Source organism: Octopus sinensis, linkage group LG3, assembly GCF_006345805.1.
Source record: "Octopus sinensis linkage group LG3, ASM634580v1, whole genome shotgun sequence".
NCBI lineage: Eukaryota > Metazoa > Mollusca > Cephalopoda > Octopoda > Octopodidae > Octopus > Octopus sinensis.
The window spans coordinates 72,732,299-72,757,759 of NC_042999.1; the positions used below are offsets into that span (position 1 = coordinate 72,732,299).

At 37.2% G+C, this 25,461-nt stretch overlaps 1 protein-coding gene across 1 annotated transcript in view; it reads left to right on the forward strand.

Annotated features, from left to right (window-relative positions):
• Positions 1 to 24,810, forward strand: part of LOC115209666 — a 100,529-nt gene extending 75,719 nt beyond the window's left edge. Inside the window, exons 3-9 of the mRNA XM_029778134.2 lie at positions 5,037 to 5,190; positions 9,306 to 9,420; positions 14,012 to 14,276; positions 19,757 to 19,920; positions 20,156 to 20,483; positions 22,531 to 22,683; positions 23,009 to 24,810. Of these exons, the coding sequence (XP_029633994.1) occupies positions 5,037 to 5,190; positions 9,306 to 9,420; positions 14,012 to 14,276; positions 19,757 to 19,920; positions 20,156 to 20,483; positions 22,531 to 22,683; positions 23,009 to 23,808 (1,979 nt within the window). The 3' untranslated portion in view covers positions 23,809 to 24,810. The remainder of the gene's footprint in view (positions 1 to 5,036; positions 5,191 to 9,305; positions 9,421 to 14,011; positions 14,277 to 19,756; positions 19,921 to 20,155; positions 20,484 to 22,530; positions 22,684 to 23,008) is intronic.
• Positions 24,811 to 25,461: the final 651 nt, after the last annotated feature.

A 25,461-nucleotide genomic window follows, 5' to 3' on the forward strand; every position in this document is an offset into this window, starting at 1 on the left:
GTATGTGTGTGTGAATGTGTGTGAGTGCGTGTGTGTGTGCGCGTGTGTGTGAGTGTATGTGTGTGTGTATTTATGTACGGATGTATCTATGTATGAATGTACTTGTGTGTGTGTGTGTGTGTGAGAGTATGTGTGCGCGCGCGCATATGTGTGTGTGCATGAATGAATGTGTATATGTGTACACATATATACATAAATGTAAGCTTCTGCATAGTTTCTGCTTGCTAAAATCTTTTTACAAGATATTGGTAAACTCGACGTTATTTTAGAAGACACTTGGCCAATATGCCGTGTAGTCGAATGGCTGCGATGAAACCTTTTAACTACACAGCCATGCTTGCACCTATATACACGTAAGTATGTATGTATGCATGTATGTATGTATGTATGTATGTATGTATGTATGTATGTATGTATGTATGTATGTATGTATGTATGTATACACACACACACACACACACATATATATATATATAATATATATATATATATATATATATATATATGCATATAAACATATATGCTTTTGTATATATATCTATAGGTATATATAAATATATATACATATATGTGTGTGTGTACACATATATATATATATATTCATACACATACATACATACTTACATAAATACATACATACATACATACATACATACATACATACATACATACATACATACATACATACATACACACACACACATTACCATTTTGATTCACAAATTTTCTGCTGTTTTTGTAAATGTCAATGAGGAAGTGATACCGGATGTGCAAGTGTGTTTCAAACTATTACTTTATAATCTATCGTATTTCGCAATCCGGTTACCAAATTCTGATTTAACTTTCTCAGTTGCATAAGTTGCATAAATATAATTTTTATTTTATTTTTTCATTTTGTACTAAAAATCAGGTCTCAGAATTTGAGTGGATATTAGCCTGTATCGTAACTCACCCCGCCCTGCAAAACTCATTAGCAAAATATGAAATCAAGAATTGGGTCTGAGACGCATTACCACTTTGATGGTGTTTACTACAAGTCAAAGATGGAGCTTCTGTGTAGTCGTTGAACCCGTTAAAAATAGCAGCTAAATATGCATCAAATTATTACCTGCAGTCTTGAAATGGAGGTAACGTATTTGATACAGTCCTATATTCTCAAACCCGTAGAGAATGACTCTTTTAGTTATAGGTAGCCTCGATCTGCGCGCTCTCTCTCTCTCACACACACACACACACACACGCACGCACACACACACACACACACACACACGCACGCACACACACACACACACACATGCACACACACACATGCACACACACATGCACACGCACACGCTCACACTCACACACACACATTCTAGAGTCGTCAGCAGTCATAGACCGTCAAACCAAAATTTAACGACTCATTAATTTTCTTGAGAAAAATACAGCAGTGTCTTTACTTTCTTTTCTATCGCTTTATCTACAATTTACTCCCATGTTCTCCCAAACTTACTGTGAGGCACAGAACCTATTTAGCCCTTAAGCAGAGGACTGGTTAATGCAATATCAGGGCCTGCCTACATATTGCTGGGTCTGTATGCAACATGAATAGTAACCAACCCTCCTCTGACTTGTATATCCTCAGCTACAAAACCTTCTTCTACTAGTTAAACCAAGAGTCAGGAAACTTTTTAGTGCGGAGGACAAAAATTGCCAATGAAAAAGGACTGCGGGCGGACCACAAGTTCTAACTCATATCTGTGTAAATATTTTATATATCTATGTATAATTCGATATCTATACATATAAATTTGACATGGGCGATTCTTTCTTATCTTGGGATTCACTGTCAAACGGCTGGGTGGAATTGCGCGAAAAATTACACAGATGTGTAGACTGATCCGGTAGTGTTGCTAGGCTTTGTATTTTTTCATAGCTCGCATGGTTACCGAGATAATCTACTATAATAATACTCTTGTTTTTATGAATGAGAAAGGAAGGGGTGATAGATGAAGAAGGAAGGAAGGAAGGAAGGAGTGATGTCATACTTGGTAGTGGGATGAGGAAAATTGTACGCTGAAAAAATAAATCAAACAGCGTCTCAACTCTGTGAATATATGTGTATGTAAAAGGGGGTATGTGAATGTGTGTGTGTACATGTGTGTGTGTGTTTGTGTGTGTGTGTGCGTGTGTGTGTGTGTGTGTGTGTGTGTGTGTGTGCATGTGCGCGCGCAATGGAAGTGGAATGGTTAATCTTTGTTCGCTTAGTATTTGGGTTTAGTTTTTGACTTGGTTGAATCTTGGTTGGTTTTTGTTTTTTTGGTTCAGTTACTTTTAGCGTTTTGATAGGAGAAAGTCATTCTAAAATTGCTTTTTCCCGTAAGTGTGCCCAAACAAGTCGAATGCTTACACAGAGCAGGTTTTACAGCCACATCATCCAAACCGACTGGGTGAAACCAGGCTTAGCTGCTAGTACATTAATAAAGATAAGTTTAACACATTAAATTAACGCGTAACATCTTCATTAACATTGTCACTGAATTTAAGACGTTTATATTACTTATGCGGTATTCTATATTTTTCGGCTAGAGTGGAGTTGGGTCTCAAGGGTTTGATACAAACCTAGCAATATATGTTTTATAGTGAAAACAAAATGTTCATTCAAATGGCAATTACTGGGCGATTTCTGTTCGAGTCTAACCGTTTTAAGTCGTAGTGGAAACGCGACCTATGTCGCAAATAGGCTTGTGAATATTGCATAAATTTTATAATTGAAAAATTTATTATATTTTGTACATACGAGTATATCTGTCTGCAGGCACAATTGACCACTAAGAAAAAATTGTTCTCAAGAAAATTCAGCAAAACGCCAGAACATAAGCGAGTAAGACAAATGAAAAGACAAATGAAAAGGACATCTGAAATATACCCCCAAATATAATTGATAGAACTATATGCATGTTCCCTATCTTGTGGACGTCCCGTGTATAGTTCTGCAAATTATATTTTCTATGACGGTCGCACTGATGATTTGCGGACATTTACGTATGTAAATATGTAAAGGGTAACAATGAAATCTGGTATCTGACTAATCATTATATTTTGTATCTTTTCATTTGACTTGCTCGCTTACGTTCTGGTGTTTTGCTGAATTTTCTTGAGAACAATTTTTCATAGTGGTCAGACCATATGGGAGTCTACATTTAGCATATTGGATGTCCACCTAGTGGTCACTCATACAGTGGATGGCATGCAAATACTTATGAATCGTATTTCTGCTTCTTGCAAGGCATTTGGACTCAGCATTAGCCTGGACAATTCTGTTGTAATGTTCCAGCCTGCACCAGGAAATCCATATGTGGAATAAGCTACCTTGGTTGAAGGAACAATTCTGAAAGTGGTAGACAAGTTTGTCTATCTGGGCAGCACACTCAGCCGTTCTTGCTCCCTAGATGATGAAATATCTTTCAGGCTGCAAAGAGCAACAAATTCCTTCCGGTCTCTTCAGTCTCGTGTCTGATCCCAGCAGGCATCACAAAGCAAACAACATTTTCTGTGTACTGTGCATGTGTACTGACATCGTTCCTTTACCCATGTGAGACATGGACCCTTTACAAACGTCATGTAAAGGTCCTTGAACGCTTTCATCAGAGATGTCTCAGACTCATTCTGAATATTGGCTGGACCTTTAAACTCCAGACACAGGTCCTGAGGACAGCTGATATCTTGGGTATTGAGGTGATGGTGCAACAGCACCGGTTACGTTGGACTGGACACCCTATTAAAATGAAGGATAGCAGGATCCCTAAGCAGATATTATATGGGAACTTGTGAATGGAAAGAGACCCCGGCAGAAACCAAGGCTGCGATTTAAGGACTGTGTCAAGTTTTCATTAAAGGCCAGTGATATGCAGTAAACTAACGGGGAGAGCAATACCTATCATCGCCACAGATGGAGGAAGCAGGTTAAGGAGAGGGTCGACACTTTTGGGAGAGCACGTATTCTGCATGAAGAACTTAAGCGCACTGCTGGTGTAGTGCTGGTGTAGTGAATGGGGAAAACTTGGTTTGCAATGTTTGCAGTCGTGTATGCTTGTCAAGAGCCGGGCTCATTAGCCACCAACGGAACCGCAAATGCAAAATATACGTTAGTCATAGAGCGCACAATGTTCCTGAAGGTCAGCAATGATCTTCCCGATCACGAATTTATACAATTTATAAACAAGGGCAGGAATACTTTCACACAGTTCCACTCACAAGGCATTGATTGACCCGGGACTATCGTAGTGAGACTGAATCCGAAACTACTTGGATGCAAACGAAACATTAGCTGCATAAATAAACACTTGCATAAATGAAATGAAATAACTTCATCAGAGAATAGAGACCTAATTTTTTCAGTAGATATGACAAGGCTTTGCATCTACTCTACGAAAAAAGGTTATATAATGAAACGAAATTATTATATGATGTACAAGGTAGTTCAAAAGTCTCTCCAACAATGTTATAAAGCGGCTGATAGCTGAGGTCAGTTCAGTTTCTCGACGTAGTGCTTGTCTCTTCCTCTCTCTATCACTCCCTCACATGTCCTACCTTACATATATCAATGTGTGTATATGTGTCTGTACGCGCACGCGTGTGTTTGTATGTATATATGTATGTATGTGTATATATATATATATATATATATATATATATATATACTTTATAATTCTCTCTTACAGTATTTACATCTGCTCCATATGTCTATCGATCTGGTCTTCGATCGCCATGCTATATATCTAGATATCTTTGGTCTAGTCAGCAAAAACCTTGGAGGATACAAACCTTGGTATCTTCAGTTTAAAAATAAAATATTTTAGTTCGAATCCTATCTAAGACTATGTACGTTTCTAGGAGTAAAACTACTGGTTAAAAATCGTAGATCAAACCGATGAAACGATGTGCGAATGTAAATTTTATTAAAAACATTTTTTCCCCTCTAAAAGAGGTTAATACGTTCGAAATATTATGATCTTTCATTAATTAAGAATTATTTTATAATCATTTTCCAGTTGATGATGATGTCCAATCAACTAATGCTTTGAAAACTAACTTACGGAAAAGTGCTGCCAAGAAACGTCAGCGCAAGCAATCACCTCCAAGCCAAACCAAACCAGACGACGAGAAGAATAAAAAGGACATAGAAGATAATAAAAAATCAGTTCGGTATGGAAATATAATTATAATAATAATAATAATAATAATTAATAATAATAATAATAATAACAATAATAATAATAATAATAATAATAATGATAATAATAACAATAATATTATTAATAATAATAATAATAATAATAATAATAATAATAATAATAATAATAATAATAATAATAATAATAATAATAATGCCCTGATGCAGTACCTGGCAGTGACCTTCATGGTTTCTCATCCTAACTGATTGGAAGTTTTATCATGTACATTGTTTTGTCTTGGAGTAAAATATGGGCTATAGCAATTTTCAGTTGTTTGACCTTAACCAGTTGAGCTTGTCCCTTAGTGGATGACGATATGTGCATCTCTGATCATGAGAAGTAGTGGAGGAGCACCATGGCTATGTGTTGAGAGGGATTCTTTGGGGTTTGAATAATTCACCGCTGGAAATATGAGTGTTTCGTTCAACATCCTTAAACAACCTTTATTCAAGGACCTTTTGAGTGGGATGGGCTACTCAACCTGAAGAAAATTCTAACTGGGCCCCACCTGCAAGGTCATGTGCTGTTTATCTTGATATGAAATCACCATGCCGCGCACATATGGTTGTGATGCATATGCCTAGTGTACCTTTATCAGACGGGTAGTCATGATGGGTATACTGGGCTTCGTATATTTTACCCCAGTGCCACTTTGATGGCATGCACTGCTCTCTCACACAATAATAATAATAATATAAGTCATTTTTGACAAATATTGCTTGCTTCATGGTATTGCTTGATGAGGCTGGGGTCATCCCAAGTTAGTGGTCCCGGGGGTAGTGCCGACCAGGTCTACCAGTGTCCCTCATCACTGGCGGTCCTTCAAGATGACGTAGAGCTTCTTGAGATATTCCTTAATCACGTCCAGCCATCTAGTTCGGAGCCTACTATGGGGTCTTTCATGGGCCTGCCATGGTGCCTGTTACAGTGCATGTCACAGTACCTGCCGTGGGGCCTCTTCCAGCCCGCAGTTACTGCGTCAAATGATATTAAAGATCTGGTAAGATGATCTGGTGGGAGGCCGAGGACATGTCCGTACCAGCGCATGATGAATAGCTATGAAGTGGGAAGCTGCGAGGTAGTGCGTGCATACACGCAGTTCTATGTTGACAAATTTTACAAAAAAATAAACGTTTTTTCTTAATTTGTTTCAGTTTGATTATATAGCTATATATATATATATATATATATATATATATATATATATATATATATATATATTCATGGACTGAGAAAATCCTAATGGCCACTGAGCGGTTCTTATAAATTTGATGCTCAGTTTTGCTTTTCATGGTATTTGGTGGATTAGAGATGATTTACACTTGGTTCAGACGCCAGTCTTGTGGATATCATCAGACTCTTTGCTATGTATTCCCAACAACTTATGAGCAGTGAGACGTGTCAAGTCAAAATGCACTACTGAAATACAATACATACATTAACAAATTTGAATCAAATTTCATCTGATCTAACTCGGCTGTTTTTCATTTTATGTCTGCAACAGTGGTTTTCAGATATTTTCGCAAATAAAAAATATATTGGTGTATTTTGAGAACACAGTTGAAAAATATAAAAATATTTTTATTTAAAGAAAGAAGTAATTCATAAATTTTAGCCTTTAAATATAAATAATGCTTTCTACTATAGGAACAAGGACTGAAATTTTGTAAGGGTAAGGTTAATCGATAACATTGACCCCAGTCCTCAGCTAGTACTTATTTTACCGACTCCAATGAATAAAAGGCGAAGTCGACATCGGTGAAATTTGAACTCAAAATGCAAATACCGGAAAAGTTGCTGCTAAACATTCTTTTACTCAGTGCGGTAACTATTCTGCCAACTCGATACCCTCCTGTAAATAATAATATAAATTATAGGAGAGTATATAATATTCCTTTATTCTTTTCTACTCTAGGCACAAGGCCCGAAATTTTGGGGCAGGGGCAGTCGATTAAATCGACCCCAGTACGCAACTGGTACTTAATTTATCGACCCCGAAAGGACGAAAGGCAAAGTCAACCTCGGCGGAATTTGAACTCATAACGTAAAGACAGACGAAATACTGCTAAGCGTTTCGCCTAGCGTACTAACATTTCTGCTCGGCGCCGCCTTATAATACTTCTTTATTCAACGAATAAAACGTAAAATTTCACATTTTTTAAAAATATAGCAACTCCGTCATGCAGTACACTGGTGTGCCGCAACTCGCTGTACGAGAACGACTACCCCAAAGTTGTCCCATTACGATCTCTTTTCCTTTTCTCCTTTTCCTCTTTATATAATCTTAAAACCTTGCGTTTATGAAGGAAGGCAAAATAAGATGTTATTATACGCATGGTCCTTCAGTGAATACGTAAAATTTACATCGTACAAGGCGGCGAGCTAGTAGAAACGTTAGCACGCCGGGCGAGATGCTTAGTAGTATTTCGTCTGTCTTTTCGTTCTGAGTTCAAATTCCACCGAGGTCGGCTTTGCCTTTCATCCTTTCGGGGGTCGATAAATTAATTACCAGTTGCATACTGGGGTTGATCTATTCGACTGCCCCCACCTCCCCAAAAATTTTGGGCCTTGTGCCTAGAGTAGAAAAGAAGAATTATATTGAACAAATACATAACAAGGAGCTTGATTTTCCTGAAAGAGCAGCTAAATCTCCTTCCGATCCTACTGTCGTTTTAAAAAGGAATAGACATATTGGATATTGTAATCTCATATGCAATATGTTTTAAAAACTTGTGATAGTCATAGGGTGAATATTTTTTCACCAAGAGTCTGTTCAAACAGGGAAAACTTTGGCGTAATAAACAAGAAATTGCTTTAATATGAAAAATTGAAGACGAACGTTTATGCACAACGTGATGTGCTAATGATATCATAATTACATAACATCATAATTATATAATATCATGGCTATATAGGACTTGGCAGTGGGTGATAGAAAGGATTAAAGCGGCGAGCTAGCAGAAACGTTAGCACGCCGGACGAAATGCGTAGTCGTATTTCGTCTGTCGTTACGTTGTGAGTTCAAATTCCGCCGAGGTCGACTTTACCTTTCATCCTTTCGGGGTCGATAAATTAAGTACCAGTTACGCACTGGGGTCGATGTAATCGACTTAATATCTATGTCTGTCCTTGTTTGTCCCCTCTATGTTTAGCCCCTCGTGGGTAATAAAGAAATAGGTATTTCGTCTGCCGTTATGTTTTGAGTTCAAATTCCGCCGAGGTTGACTTTGCCTTTCATCCTTTCGGGGTCCATTAAATAAGTACCAGTTACGCACTGGGGTCGATATAATCGACTTAATCCGTTTGTCTGTTCTTGTTTGTCCTCTCTGTGTTTAGCCCCTTAGGGGTTGTAAAGAAATAGGTATTTCGCCTGCCGTTACGTTCTGAGTTCAAATTCTGCCGAGGTCGAGATTGCCTTTCATCCTTTCGGGATCGATAAATTAAGTACCAGTTACGCACTGGGGTCGATCTAATCGATTTAATCCCTTTGTCTATCCTTGTTTGTCCCCTCTATGTTTAGCCCTTTGTAGGCAATAAAGAAATAGGAAAGGATAGAGCGTTGAATAAAATACTTTGACGTTTCGTTGTTATTCTATATTTTGAGTTTAAATCCTGCCTAGAAGATTTTGCCTTTCATCTTTCTGGTTTCGATTAACAATGTACCAATCCACTAACACTAGAACCTAGGGGATATGGCTGTAACTTTGACCGTAATACCCTTACATGGCCATTGTCCGTTGAAACTAGTAGAATAAAAATAATCATTCTTACGTTTGTAAATATCATTCTCAATCCTGCTTTAATAATATATCTCTCTTTTCTCTCTCTGTTCCTCTCCCTCTTCATTTTTCTCTTGACATAGAGAGAGGAGGAGAAGGGTGAAATCAACTTCATTATACTTTAACAAACAAATTGAACTTTAAAGGAAAAATTATTTAAAAATTTAAAAATTTTAAGTCATAAATCGATATTATTTATAAATTGCTATGATTGAAAACTGGCGAAAATTATAATTCTTTACTTTTTTTATATTTCTTTACTTTTTATAGTTTAAAACATTTATTTCGTCACTTCTTTGTTTTGCAGTGATGGTTTCTTCATCATACTCAGTGGAATGTACGGCCTACTACTGGTGGTGCTTGGTGCTGTGATACCAATTTCTGAAACTTTTGCAAATCTTGCGACCTTGTATTTCTTCGATGTATGTATATTTTTATATCTAACATATATTTCAATCATCTTAGGTCTATGGCTGGTTGTATTTTCTTTCTGTGATATATTAGAATATTAAAATACCGTTTTGTTCATCAACTATAATTTCCTTTAAGATATGTTGTATTGTGCAAATGCTATTAAATCAATGTAAGGCGGTGAGCCGGCAGAAACGTTAGCCGGGCAAAAATACTTAGCGGTATTTCGTCTGCCGAGGTTGACTTTGCCTTTCATCCTTTCGGGGTCGATAAATTAAATAATAGTTGCGTACTGGGGTCGATCTAATTGACTGGCCCGCTCCACAAAAATTTGGGGCTTTGTGCCTAGATTAGAAAAGGTTATAAAACCAATGTACAAATATATCCAATATAGATAAAGAACAATATTTGACCCAAGGTGGCAAACGGCAGATTCGTTACCGCGCCGGGCGAAATGCTTAACGGTACTTCGTCTGCCGCTACGTTCTGAGTTCACATTCCGCCGGGGTCGACTTTGCCGTTCATCCTTTCGGGGTCGATTAAATAAGTACCAGTTACGCACTGGGGTCGATATAATCGACTTAATCTGTTTTTCTGTCCTTGTTTGTTCTCTCTGTGCTTAGCCCCTTGTGGGTAGTAAAGAAATAGGTATTTCTTTTGTCTTTACGTTCAGAGTTCAAATACCGCCGATGTCGACTTTGCTTTCATCCTTTCGAAGTCGATAAAATATGTACCAGCTGAGCACTGGGGTGTAATCGACTTAGCCGCTTCCCCGAAATTGCTTAATTTCCACCCCAACCCGCCCACTTTCAGAAAAGAAGAAAGTCATTGGATCTATCTCCTCTATCTTGTACATTTATTTTTAAAAACAAAGTTGAAACCGATATTTATTTGTCGCAGAGAGTAGTCAATTGGCCAGATCAGTAAAATAGTTGGCAAATTAATTACGATATATAGACAGAGCTCTTTATTTTCCTAATTCAAACCGAGTCAACTTTACCTTTCATTCTCCCAGGGTTGCTAAAACACCCTAGTTAAGTACTGGAGATCAACATATTGGACTACACGCTTTTCCCTACATATGAGGCCGTTTTAGGGAGAGGCGGAGAGTTTCGACAAAATTAGAAATGAATATATTATTTATTTCGTGCACAATTACGATAAATAGAGCCTGTTGTTTGACTTTCTACTGCCAAAAATATCCATCAATGTGATATAGGATCTAGGGATTAAGAAAGTTGGGAAATAGGTGCAGACGTGGCTGTGTGGTAAGAAGCTTACTTTCCAACCACATGGTACCGGGTTCAGTCCCACAGCATGGCACCTTGAACAAGTGTTTTCTACTATAGAGTCGGAACGACCATAGCCTCGTGAGTGGATTTGGTAGACGGTAACTGATAGAAGGCCGTCGTACATATATATATATATGTATGTATATATGTGTGTGTGTGTGTCTTTGAGTCTGTGTTTGTCCACCACCATCGCTTGATAACTGGTGCTTGTGTGCTTACGTCCCTGTAACTTAACGGTTCGGTAAAAGGGACGGATAGAATAAGTACCAGGCTTAAAAATAACTACTGGAGTCGATTCATTCGACTAAAAATTCTTCAAGGCCAGGCCCCACCATGGCCGCAGTCTAATGACTGTAACAAGTAAAAGAAAAGAAATATATAGGAATTACGACGTTTATACATCTTATCGTATTCTATTGATTCGCAGTTGATGTTTCACTTCACTTGAAATTGCTCGAGTTCCACCCCAACCCACCCACTTTCGGAAAAGAAGAAAGTCATTGGGTCTATCTCCTCTGTCTTGTACATTTATTTTTCAAAACAAACAATATTCTTGTGGGCATTGCACTATGGGCATCTGTTGCTGTTATTGATGTGTGTATGTGTGAATATGTGTGTGTGTGTGTGAGAGAGAGAGAGAGAGAAAGAGAGTGTGTGTGCCTGTGAGCATATGCGTGTGTGAGAGAGAGAGTGTGTGCCTGTGTGAATGTGTGTGTGTGATTATGTGTGTGAGCGTGTATGATGATAAATGAAAATTGATAGAGACACTGTTCAAATTATGTTAAGCATGTTTCCATAGAATCGTTATTTATTTGGTCATTAATGTATTATTCTTTATTATTTTATTATTTTATTCTTTTTTGTGCCAGTCATTTGAATGCGGCCATGCTGGAGCACCACCTTTAGTCGAACAAATCGACTTATTCTGTCGGTCTCTTTTGCCGAACCGCTAGTAGACACGCCACCATCGGATGTCAAGCGGACGGTTGATGTCTGTAGTTATTATCAGTGTATTTTGGCGATTTAAATAAAAGTTTTGACTGCTATTTTCAGCAGGTAGACATACTTAATATGTCCTTTGATTAATTATATATATATATATATATATATATATATATATATATATATACGACGGGCTTCTTTCAGTTTCCGTCTACCAAATCCACTCACAAGGCTTTGGTCGGCCCGAGGCTATAGTAGAAAACACTTGCCCAGGTATCCTGGTATGACAGGTATCCTGATGTGTGTGTGCGTGTGTGTGTGTGTGTGTGTGTGTGTGTGTGTGTGTGTGTACGTACCTATATGTATATAAGTAATTTTTGGGACTTTGGGTATATATCTATTAGTATGCCGATAAAAGCATATTCACCGTTTGGGCTACCTGATGTCATCCACAGTTACAGTATAATTTTCATTGGATCTACGTCAGTTATCCCGCAGTGTTCGTTTAGTTTAGAACTGATGAGGGAAACAGAAAATGGGTTTGGTACGAAACAAGATTCGCAGCAAATACATGGTCAAATGTCTTCTACTATAGCCCTCGGGCCGACCAAAGCCTTGAGTGGATTTGGTAGACGGAAACTGAAAGAAGCCCATCGTGTATATATATATATATTATATATATATATAATCAAAGGAATGCTAAGTATGTCTACCTGCTGAAAATAACAGTCAAAACTCTTATTTAAATTGCCAAAATACACTGATAATAACTACAGAAATCAACCGTCTGAAGGCAAACGGGCTTAGAATTATCTCTCAGCATACATTCAAGTATTTCAAGTATTTTTAAATTGTTACACTAGATAATAATAGAGTCAATGATATCTTCGCAAATTATTTTTCCTCTCGAATTTTCTCGTGAAAAATGTGCTCCGTATGTGTGTGTATGTGTGTGTGTGCGTGTGTGTGTGTGTGTGTGTGTGTGTGTGTGTGTGTGTGTGTGTGTTGTGTGTGTGTGTGTTTGTGTGTTTGTCCGACATCGCTTGACAACCGATGTTTGTATGTCTACGTCCCCTTAACTTAACGGTTCGGCAAAAGAGCACGATAGAATAAGTACTAGGCTTACAAAGAATAAGTCCGAGGGTCGATTCGTTCGACTAAAGGCGGTGCTCCAGCATGGCCGCAATCAACTGACTGAAACAGGTAAAGTAATAAAAGAAAGAATATATATATATTTACATACATATACGTATATATGTTTGTGTGTGTATATATATATATATATATATATATTATATATATATATTACATACATATATACATATATATATACATAAATATATATATATATCATATGTAATCCACTTTGGAAAAGAGGATGCCCTGAAACTCCCATACTCCCTTCCTTCAGGTGAAACTCTCGCGGCGTCCAACAACATCAGAGACTTGGGAGTAATTGTGGACAACAACATAAGCTGGGCCACTCATATAAACACCAAAGTTGACATGGCCCGCAGAATGTGTTCCTGGATTCTCAGAACTTTCCAGTCGAGAGATATCCACACCATTATCCTTCTCTTCTCCACTTTTGCCCGACCCCACCTTGAATACTGTTGTCCACTGTGGTCTCCCCACACAATACAAGGTATCATAAAAGTTGAAGCACCTCAAAGGGCAATCACAAAAAAGATAGATGGCATGACAGGCCTCGACTATCGGGGTCGACTAGAAAATCTAAAACTCTATTCTCTCCAACGTCGTCGTGAGCGCTACATCATCTGCATGATGTGGAAAATATTCCATCAGCATTGCCCAAATGATGTTGGCATCACCTTTAAGGTACATCCAAGGCTTGGGCCCCGTGCCATCCGCCCAAAACAAAAATCGCACTCTCATCTCATAACAACAATACGGCACAATTATTTCACCTCAATTGGCCCCGCTCTCTTTAACATTACACCAAAACACATTAAAACAGAAACTGACCCTATAGGGTTCAAGAAGTCTTTGGACAGATTCCTTCAAGAAATCCCGGATAAACCCCCTACACCCGGATATGTCTCTGTAAACAATAACTCTCTACTTGAGTGGGCCATAGTGCCCAAATTCTGACTTGAAAGACTTCACCAGGTGGTGCTATTAAGTTAGACATGGCCTGGGCCAATAATGGCCGAAACCTATCAAAGTATCAAAGTATCAAAGTACATGTGTGCGTGTGTGTGTAAACTGTTTCTTTCATTTTAATTTTCATTCAAATTTTTTCTCGATAATTTAAAATTTTAAATCTCACCTATAGCTATGCCACGATCACCATGTTAGCTCCTGCTTTTATTTAATCCTAATCTGTTTCGTTTTGTTCTCTTCCCAGGCCTTCTACATATATCTGTATATCGGAAGTTGCCTTTTCATACTTTATGTTTACACGTTCCTTCTACGACGCAACACAAAAACTATGGGCCATCGGTTCTCATTCTATCGCCAATGGTCACGCTCTCTAAATCGTTCTTGGTCGTTTGGAAAACGACCGGAGAAAAACGGAGAGAGAAATGACGGAAGACACCGTCGCAATTTCACAACAGACGTAGCCCCGCATAATCCCAACGGAAGTTTTTACCTTCGACTCGGTGCTATTGGTGAGTTATTGCTTAAATTTTGAAAGTTTCCTGTCAGAAATATTGCTTGCTTACACAAGTCTTTAGACTAGTGGTTCTCAACCGGGGTCCATTTGGCCCATGGGGATCCATAGAAGATTTTCTTGTTAAAATTTATGTGCAATAAATTGTTTATAATTCGACAATAAACAAAATAGGCGCAGGAGTGGCTATGTGGTAAGTAGCTTGCTTACCAACCACATGTTTCCGGGTTCAGTCCCACTGCGTGGCACCTTGGGCAAGTGTCTTGTACTATAGTCTCGGGCCGACCAAAGCCTTGTGAGTGGATTTGGTAGACGGAAACTGAAAAGAGCCCGTCGTATGTATATATGTATATATGTATATATATATATATATATATATATATATATATATACAAAATGAGAAAATGGAGAAACATACCTAAATCAATCATCAACCATTAGATGATATCCACTCAATACTTTATTAAACCATTACACAACAGCAATGACATTATACATAATATATTACAAATATAACTAGACATAGAAATAGAAGTATTTTCTATTTCTATTTCTATGTCTAGTTATATTTGTAATATATTATGTATAATGTCATTGCTGTTGTGTAATGGTTTAATAAAGTATTGAGTGGGTATTATCTAATGGTTGATGATTGATTTAGGTATGTTTCTCCATTTTCTCATTTTGTATTATTAATTTACGGTAATAATTTTACCCTTGCCCACATAATACAGTAGATTAATTAATTGCATCGCAATTTTTAACATTTATGTATTAGTTTTGTTGGGTACCTCTCTAGCAGTATATTGGATATATGTTATCCCATGGAGGGTTGAATTTACAACCCCTATCTCATTTTATAACTATATATATATATATATATATCTAATGTAGGATAAAACTTTTTTCGAAAAAAAATTCGTTTCCCAAAAAAATTTTATCAATTTTTATCGACCTTTTTTCGAGTAGCGTGCGGATTGTGAAAAAATTAATGATTAATGGACAATATGTCCAATTTTTCGGCATATTTGGCATTAGAAATTTTTTCGTTTGCCCTTATTTATGAATTGTTTATATATATATATATATATGTATGTATGTGTATGTATATGTTTGTGTTTGTTTCCCCCCCACCAACATCGCTTGACAACAGATGCTGGTGTGTTTATGTCCCTGTGACTTAGCGGTTCGGCAAAAGAGACTGATAGAATAAGTACTAGGCTTACAAAGAATAAGTCCTGGGGTCGATTTGCTCGACTAAAGGCGGTGCTCCAGCATGGCTGCTGTCAAATGACTGAAACAAGTTAAAAAGTTAAAGATTAAAATATTTTAGCAATTTTTATACAGTTCTTAATAATATATAATTATAAAAATATAATGAGATATTTTAAACATTGAGTGGCTAGGGATGAGTCTCTGTAGAGTAATATAGGAATCAAAAGGGTCGAGAGGCAAAAAATGGTTGCGTACCACTGGTTTAGACGGAAGAAGCAATCGATTATATTGATTCAAGAACTCGAATAAATATCATATCTTACACTCCATCAGTTACGACGACGAAGGTCCCAGTTGATCCGGAACAGCCTGCACGTGAAATTAACGTGCAAGTGGCTGAGCACTCCACAGAGACCGGTACCCTTAACGTAGTTCTCTGGAAGATTCGGCGTGACACAGAATGTAACAAGGCTGGCCTTTTGAAAAACAGGTACTACTCATTTTTGCCAGCTGAGTGGACTGGAGCAAAGTGAAATAAAGTGTCTTGCTCAAGGACACAGCGCGCTGCCAAGAATCGAACTCACGGTCGTGAGCCGAATACTCTAACTAGTAAGCCACGCGCCTTCACAGTACTCGAATAATAATTTATTTTATTGACCTTAGATGGAGGGAAGTGGATTTCAACGGAATTTGAATTCAGAATGTGATATGGCTTAACTCTTTTTCATTTCCGGTAGGAATTTAGTACTTAGCATTTCCTTCACACAACCAATGCTGAAAGTGAGTGAGTGGGAGGGAAAGAGAGAGGGGTAGGAGAGAGAGTGCGGACAAAGAGAGGAATTGATCCCAGTACTTAGGTGTTGTTTTGTTTATCGATTCTAGAAGTATTAATGACAAAGTTGACCTCGGAGCGATTTGAACTCAGAATGCCAAGAGCTAGAACAATTACTGCGAAGCATTTGTTCGACGCTCAAAGGTTCCTGGCAATCGACCCCCATCACGAACTTTTGAGATCAATTTAAATGAATTGTCACCAGCCCCTCCGTACGAGTGTTAGGAAGTATTGTTATTATTACTTTCTACTCTAGGCACAAGACCCGAAATTGTGGGGGAGAGGGACAGTCGATTAGATCGACCCCAGTACGCAACTGGTACTTAATTTATCGACTTCGAAAGGGTGAAAGGCAAAGTCGACCTCGGCGGAATTTGAAAATAGAACGTAAAGACAGACAAAATACCTATTTCTTTACTACCCACAAGGGGCTAAACACTGAGACGACAAACAAGGACAGACAAAGGGATTAAGTCGATTATATCGACCCCAGTGCATAACTGGTACTTATTTAATCGATCCCGAAAGGATGAAAGGCAAAGTCGACCTCGGCGGAATTTGAACTCAGAACATAAGTTCTATGTGCCACCAATATTTTTAGGCAAAAGCGAGAGTGGAAAAATACGTCATGCGTCGTGGATTTTAGTGTCTTTGTGCAACGAGAAAGTGAGAGGTAATCTTTGCTTGCAGATCTAGTTTCATTCGTCCAGGTGTTTGTCAGTAAAGCAACAAATAAAGTTAGTTCAAATGAAGAAAGTGTAAACCATTCACTTGACTTTAGTAACCTCATGTTTAGAAACCTGTTGCTAGTATTTTGACATTGGTAACACGATACCAGTAACACCGACAACATAATACCAAAAACCTGGTGCTAGCTTTAAGATGTGAACAACTGAAATACTGCTGCTGCTGCTGGTGTTGTTGTCTTTGTTGTTGTTATCGTCCTTATATTTGTTTACCTCCAGATCAACCCAGACAGGGCATACTTATGATTAAGGACATTCAAGTCATTGCCAACTTGTCTTGTTTATATATATCAGAGTCTATATTGTACAATATACCCTTTCCTTTTTAAAGAGTGCATTTTAAAGGAGATTTACATGCTATTTCTAACAGCAGAAGCTCTCTCGTTATCTCGTATTACAACTAAATGCTGTAGTTATTGTTGCTTAGTCCTATTTCTGATCAAGCAGACCTGGGAATAAAAACATCCTAACCATGGCCATTAAGTCTTTTCAGACAATTTATCTCAGATTACATTATCCAATATGTCCATTTTTAAGCCGAGGACGTGTTTTCCAAGGAAATTTAGCTGCTATTTCTAACAGATTGAACTGAGCTCTTAAGGTCTGTACGTTGATCTGCTGATGAAAATGAAAGTCAATAACATTACTGTAATATTTTTTCAAGATATAGTGTAGCTAGAACTCGGAGGTGCTGAAAAGTTCCTGACTTTGGGTAACAGAAAATACAAGATCAGTTAATTATAATTTTATTCAACATATTCCCCTCTCAGCAGTTCTTCAGTTTTTCTAAGCCCTGTAAAAGAGCTCGAAAGGTTAGGCCTCCAACCAGGCCTTTCGCAACACCCTTAAAGCCAGGAACTTTTCAGCAACCCCTCATATATTATCCAATGTGTTGGTAAGGTGAGATAGAGGTGGGGAGCTTTAACCGCTAGTTCCAGCTGTTCGATACACAGCGTAAAGGCTTCCTCGTTGGCTTTTCTTTTATGAATCAGCATTACATCAACAGTTAATATGCGACACGCCATCAACAACACTTGAGAATTAATTTGCTTGCTCAGCTTATTGTTCATGCTAAGTTAGCTGTTAGTAACCTTCTGTAATGTAAATTTTAATGACGTAGTGTTTCTTTCGAATATCTGATTTTATTGCTCGAAAAGCGATATAGTTTGTTTTTTTTTTCTTTTTCGGGAAATAATATAATTCGCACTCACACATAGGAGCAAACACGTGCGCGTACAGTTGCCAATTATGTCTACTTTTCGTAGCGAGGCTAAAACTAAGCTTATTAAACGAAATATTATGACTTTAAAATAATCATCTATGTATCCTGCTTAACGTAAATAAATCGTTGAAAGACAATTTACAGCGGTATTCGTCCAGAGATGGCGTCTCCTGTGGCCATGCAATACTTAAAAACCCAATATATATATATATATATATATATATATATATATATATATATATATATATATAACACCAAGTAAGTTAGGTTGTTGTAGATCCAACCCACTAAGGGATAATACTTATCCAATATACTGTTGGTATAATACCCAAATTATTAATACACAAGTGTTTTTAATTGCAATGCAATTGACTTACTTATTGTATTAAATGGGTGAAGGTAAAGAAATATTTTACCATTAATTTATAATACAAATAAGAAAATGGAGAAACAATTTAGTTCTCGTTTTGTTAAATAAATAAATAAATAAGTCAACATTCTAATATCCGAAAGCTGATGAACCAACTAAATTGTTTCTCCATTTTGTTATTTGTATTATATATATACCGAAAACGCCAGATGCATTCCGACCTCGTTGAACTTTGTCAGTGGCATGTACACATGCTTAGTCCAAAATATATTCTGCTTTTAAACATACCACATCCATAAGACAAGTTATAGCTGAACGAATGCCGTAGTAAATTGCCTTTCAACGCTGTATTTACATTAAATATGATACATAGATGACTATTTTAATTTAAAACTGCTTCTATTGCATGTGGTGGATTGTAACTTTGGTTACAAATTACATTTCAAGTACTCTCCGTGGGTGCTCCAGCTAATACGCACAGCCAGCATTGTATCGTTATAAAATCATCAAAATATAAGATTATGGCCCTTAATATTATCAAAATGTAGTGACTAAAACCATTAAATGCAAGAATAAAAGAACTACACTTTCTTAGCAAGCAGAATTAATTAATCGAATCCTAATGGTGACCTTAACAAAAGCCGAAACTAAGTGATTAGTAGGTCATAATCTCAAGTCATTCGACTAAGAAAAAAGCTAAGTTATGGGGACATAAACACACCGACACACACACACACACACACACACACACACACACACACATATATATATATATATATATATGAAGGGCTTCTTTTAGTTTCCATCTACCAAATCCACTCACAAGGCTTTGCTTGGCCCGAGGCTATAGTAGGTACCACTAGGTACCACGCAGTGGAACTGAACCAAAATCATGTAGTCAGGAAGCAAGCTTCTTACCACAGTCATGGCAGCACCGATATGTGGGGGGGGGCGTGTGCGTGTATCTATACTCATACATACATACATACATACATACTTACAAGTATATTTCTCCGACTTGGTTTGTTCTTCAGTTTTTCCGACATTCCAGAATGATATCCAGTCAATCATTTATATCCTTGTATTTCACTAGGTTTTGGTATCGGTGGTATGATCCACAGTGGTCTACAACTGGGACAGCATTTGCAACTTATCGGTGGATCGAATGACTGTGATGGTCTAATGCAAATTGTAAAGCCACTATTTCATCTGGTTTTTACTTTTGTCCAACTCTATTTTGTATTTCTCAACCCTAAGGTAAACTATTTATATTTACAGATTTTTTTTCCATTTTTTATTTGGTCTACATGATTTTTTTATGTGACACCGTGTGTTGAAACAGATTTTGTTTGATCCTGGGAAGGTCATTATGCCAATAATAAATCTGTAATTTTAAGGAAATCATCAGTTGAAGACATTTCATTCCACATACATCTTTGAAAATGCATGAACAAATTACTTTTCTCTAATTGTTTATTTTTGTTTACCACAGGTTTGCATCCATCGCTACAAGACATTGGCTCGTTTCGGATTAATGCATATGTGCGGCACAAATATCTGTGTCTGGTTTCGTAATATTGTAGTGGAAACACTGCATGAGATGCATTCTGGGATTGCTCACTCTTCCAACGGTCATGGCAGTCACGGTCTCAAACATCCGCTCGTTGAACATCACCAAAACAATCACACTACACATCCAAGCATTCATATGCATACCGTTCATCACGTTAAAGATACACATCATATAGAACATACTCACAACTCGTCTCTTCAGCTCCATTCTCACCACAATGCAAATGTTTCTTCCAGGCTAATTGCAGGTAATTGTGAACATTTTTTTTCCTTTTATTTTCCGTGAAAGAAGCACAGGCATGGTTGTGTGTTTAAGAAACTCACCACAGCATTTTGGGCATGTGACATCCGTTACAGCCTTGGGCGGTCAAACCTGTGTGTGTGAGTTTGGTAGAAGGAAAACGCGCGCGCGCGTGTGTGTGTGTGTGTGTGTGTGTGTGTGTGTGTGTGTGTGTGTGTGTGTGTGTGCATTTACTTATGCTTATATAATATATATAAATATATACATCGATTTTCTTTTAAAAATCCTGTCTGCATGAGCATTAATTTTTACATTGCACACACATTTCGTATATATATATATATATATATATATATATATATATATATATATATATATATATATGTATGTGTGTGTGTGTATATATAAATATATATATACTCTTTTACTTGTTTCATTTGACTGCGGCCATGCTGGAGTACCGCTTTTAGTCGAGCTTATTCTTTGTAAGCCCAGTACTTATTCTATCGGTCTCTTTTGCCGAACCGCTGAGTGACGGGGACGTAAACACACCAGCATCGGTTGTCAAGCAATGCTAGGGGGACAACCACATACACACATATATATACATACGGGCTTCTTTCAGTTTCCGTCTACCAAATCCACTCACAAGGCTTTGGTTGGCCCGAGGCTATAGCAGAAGACACTTGCCCAAGATGCCACGCAGTGGGACTGAACCCGGAACCATGTGGTTGGTAAGGAAGCTACTTACCACACAGCCACTCCTGCGCCTGTATATGTATGTATATATATTTATATATATAAATATATATTTATATATGTGTGTGTGTGTGTGTGGTGTGTGTGTGTGTGTGTAATACCTGCGCATAATGTAAATAAGCGTTGATGCAGGCGTACAGGACATTTAAAAGAAAATCAAAAGTTAACAATGTAGAGGAGCGTATTAATGTAATAGAATAACGTATGCGACGGGGTTACTAATGTACAAGCCTAGTGCGGAATATTATTATGACTTTTGGAATGCTTCCTATATTTCCATGTGTCTCTTAGATATTATTTTACGCTTCGCAGGTGAAATTTATCCCCTTGTTAACAGTTTGTTCGTTACTGCCGTTAGAGTTCAGTTGCAGCACTCTGACAGCGTTTTGATCAAAGAATTCTGAAAGCTTACTTACTCAGGATTACTTCTGATCTGAATACTGATTTGTAGTGAGTCGCGTATTTATTTCAACATTAACTATTTTCTTTGATTACCTTAGAATAAATAGGTTTTTACCAGTAAAGCGAGAGTAATGAATGGACAAATAACGACTATATTTATAGTCGTCTGCCTATTGTCTGTGACCATTGAGGAGATAACTACTCCTAAATGCTAGCATCTCACAGTCTACGTAGATGGCGCTGCGAGCTGATCTCGGTGTATGCACACCATTTTTCAACAAGCGATATATATTCTCCATGACAAAACTCAGTGAGTAGCTTGTTCTCGAGTTCGAACGTGCATCAAGTATATTCGGACTGATAATAATATTGCAAGCTATATTTATATTGAAACGTCTTTGACTGTATAAGGAGTGTCGTCATAGTCGTGCGGTTAAGAATTTCGCTTTACAATTGTGTTGTTCTGCGTTCGATATCAGTGGACGGTACCTTGAGCGTGTGTCTTCTCCCACAGCCTTCAGTCACCCCTGCCATTAAGAGTGAAATAGAATCAATGGAAACTGTACAAAAACCTATTGAAATGTACCTCTTCTTGAGTAAAAGATAATCTGTTGCCCAATTTAATACTACTACCTTTTTCTGTATGTGTGGTCATTCGTGGGATGGGGTCTGTTGCAAACATTCTGATCAAGCCTACACTTTAAAAATAACCCATGGACGGTTTATTCCTCCATTCCCTGTCGCTTGTTTTGAAGGATCTCCAAAGCCATGGGCACTACTCTTTCTCATCTAATTAAGCAATAAAATTATCAATAATTCCATTGTTGTACTGAATCTAATGATGTTTATTGTTTTGTTTTTTTGTTTTTTCCTTAATTAATTTTCTTCTACAGCGATGGTCAGTACTGTGAATTCTCATGAAACAAAGGCTTTGAAAACACTTCCTGATGTAAACTGCTACTGGAATAAAATGATGGGCAAAGTGGTGGAACAAGCAGGGCCTTATCTCTATCCTTGCAGTATTGAATACAGTCTTATTTGTGCCGGTAAGACATTATGATCTATGAAAACCCTTAATCTTAACTGAAACATTTGTTATCTCTTTATGTTAGATAGATCCATCGCCCGGTTTAATATACCACCTGTTTTTGGAATGCATTCATATCCTAATGTCCTTCATTTTTAAGATTGTAATTTATGATTTGAGGGGAATCTGGCTTCTATTTCTAGAGTCGAGCAACGGCGTAGATGCGCCTTTGTTAGCTCGATATTTTTATTAGACTAAATTTCAGTTTCAATACAAACCTGATAATTTATTAAGTAAATAAGAAATATTTATGGAGTCTCCAATATCTTCATTTCTAATTTCAGGTATAATGTTTGTACTTTGGCAACAAGTTGGTCGAGGACCAAAACCCATTTTCACAAAAACCAACGGACAAAATGCTGATGATGACTTTCAGGAATCTCGCTCATATCGTTTGAGTGTTGACTGTGGTGGTTCAAGTCGAGGCCTTTTCCTCGGCATTCTTCTTTTCGTGGGTGCCGTTATAACAATGGTAGCTTTCTATGTTTTAGTTCACAAAGAAAATATGACAATTACTGCCTTGGCTCTGGTTCATCTCTCTGAAATAATAATATACTTGTTGGGTTTAATTGCAACCATAACAGCCGCATGGCGCATGCGTGGTCTGGCTTACAAACCTGGCCATGCATCCGTTCTCGAAAGCGTCCTTATATTGATATCCTTAACCGGTGTGTTTATTTTCTGCCTCTTTGGAATCATTGCCGCTCTTTTCCACGAGGAAAGTGGTATAACGAACACTTTGTCAATTGCATCGAATCTCATGATGATTATTCAGTCCATAGTTCAAACTGTATTTATGGCTGTTGGTGCTGAAATGCAAGCTTATACCCAAGCTCAAGAACGTCAAAAACCAGGACGAGAACTGGTCACATTTCTCATATTGTGCAATTTGTCCCTTTGGGGCATCAATACATTCGAAACACAGCGCGCTGAACATAATCCCATTCAAACGGATTTTTATGGACACATGGCTTGGGCAATACTTACACACATATCTGTACCCCTTGGAATATTTTTCCGATTTCATTCTACAGTTTGTCTATCAAATATCTGGAAAAACGCTTGGAAAATCAGACATCACTAATTATGATCTCCAAGTTATATTTATTAAATGTTTTTCATTGTTCTTCAAGTATTTTATTTTTCTCATCACTCACTTCAAATGCACTCTTCTTTACCTGACACTTGAAGGAATAATCTCAAGTTGTTCAGCAGATAAAAAATACGTCGGAAACTCGGAGCGTAGGCAATTTTCATCTTCATACTAACATAGAACAAAAATTTTCTGTAATGGGGCATCGTTTTTGTTTTGTTTTATTTTGTTAACGACTTAATCACCAGAATTTAAAAGAAATCCATTTTACATCAAACATAATAGTTGAAAACATTTCACAATTGATTACCTTGAGGAAGTACGACCTAGATTACGGCAAAGATACGTTATCTACACAAGAAAAGATATCCGTAGTATTTATATTAACCATCTTACCTGAAGATTACTTTTCGTTGTTATCTTCTGAAAAAAAAATTGACTTTTTTTTAAATTTCATCAATTCAAAAGACAGGATTTTTTTTCAACCTATATTGTACCAGAAACCCTGTGAACGAAAAAATAAAAGTGCTAAGATCTTTGCAAATGTATACTCTTGGTTTTAACACTTATGAATCAACTTTGTGATTCAACTTAAAATTTTCTATTCAGAAATTTTTCTATAACTTCTATCTAGAGAGAAATTCATTGTAAAACATATGGCCTTAGTTTTTAATACTGGATTAAAAAGAAACTTGGAAATATAAATATAAACTCTATAAATACCCAATCAGAAACAAACCGACGACAGAAGCTCTATACGGTCTTTCTACGTGCTAGAAATAGCAAGCAAATCTTCTTCACTTCACAAAAAGCCTTAAAAAGAAACGTTACATTAACTAACGTAGTACTAGATACACCATGTTTGAATAAAATACATGGAGCTCAATGGAGCTGAGATGACAGTTAAAAACAAATATAAAAGAACAATCACATCAAAATAAATATATATATATTTTTAATAATCAAGTAAATAAACTTTTTCATAATTCACAACTTCGTTAATAATGTAATCTATACTCTAAATATTTTAAGTTCATACCAAAACACAGTAGCGTAGTTGACTCCTAACCACATCTTTACACTCCAGAATGAATCACTAAACTTTGTTCAGTATATATATATTTGTGTGTGTACGTGTGTATTATATATATATATATATATATTTATATTTATAGGCGCAGGAGTGTCTGTGTGGTAAGTAGCTTGTTTACCAACCACATTGTTCCGGGTTCAGTCCCACTGCGTGGCACCTTGGGCAAGTGTCTTCTACTATAGCCTCGGGCCGACCAAAGCCTTGTGAGTGGATTTGGTAGACGGAAACTGAAAGAAGTCTGTCGTATATATGTAAATATATGTATATGCGTGTATGTTTGTGTGTCTGTGTTTGTCCCCCTAGCATTGCTTGACAACCAATGCTGGTGTGTTTATGTCCCCGTCACTTAGCGGTTCGGCAAAAGAGACCGATAGTATAAGTACTGGGCTTACAAAGAATAAGTCCCGGGGACGAGTTGCTCGATTAAAGGCGGTGCTCCAGCATGGACACAGTCAAAATGACTGAAACAAGTAAAAAGAAAAAAAGAAAGAATATATATATATATGTATGTATATAGACACACACACATATATACATGTATATACATATGT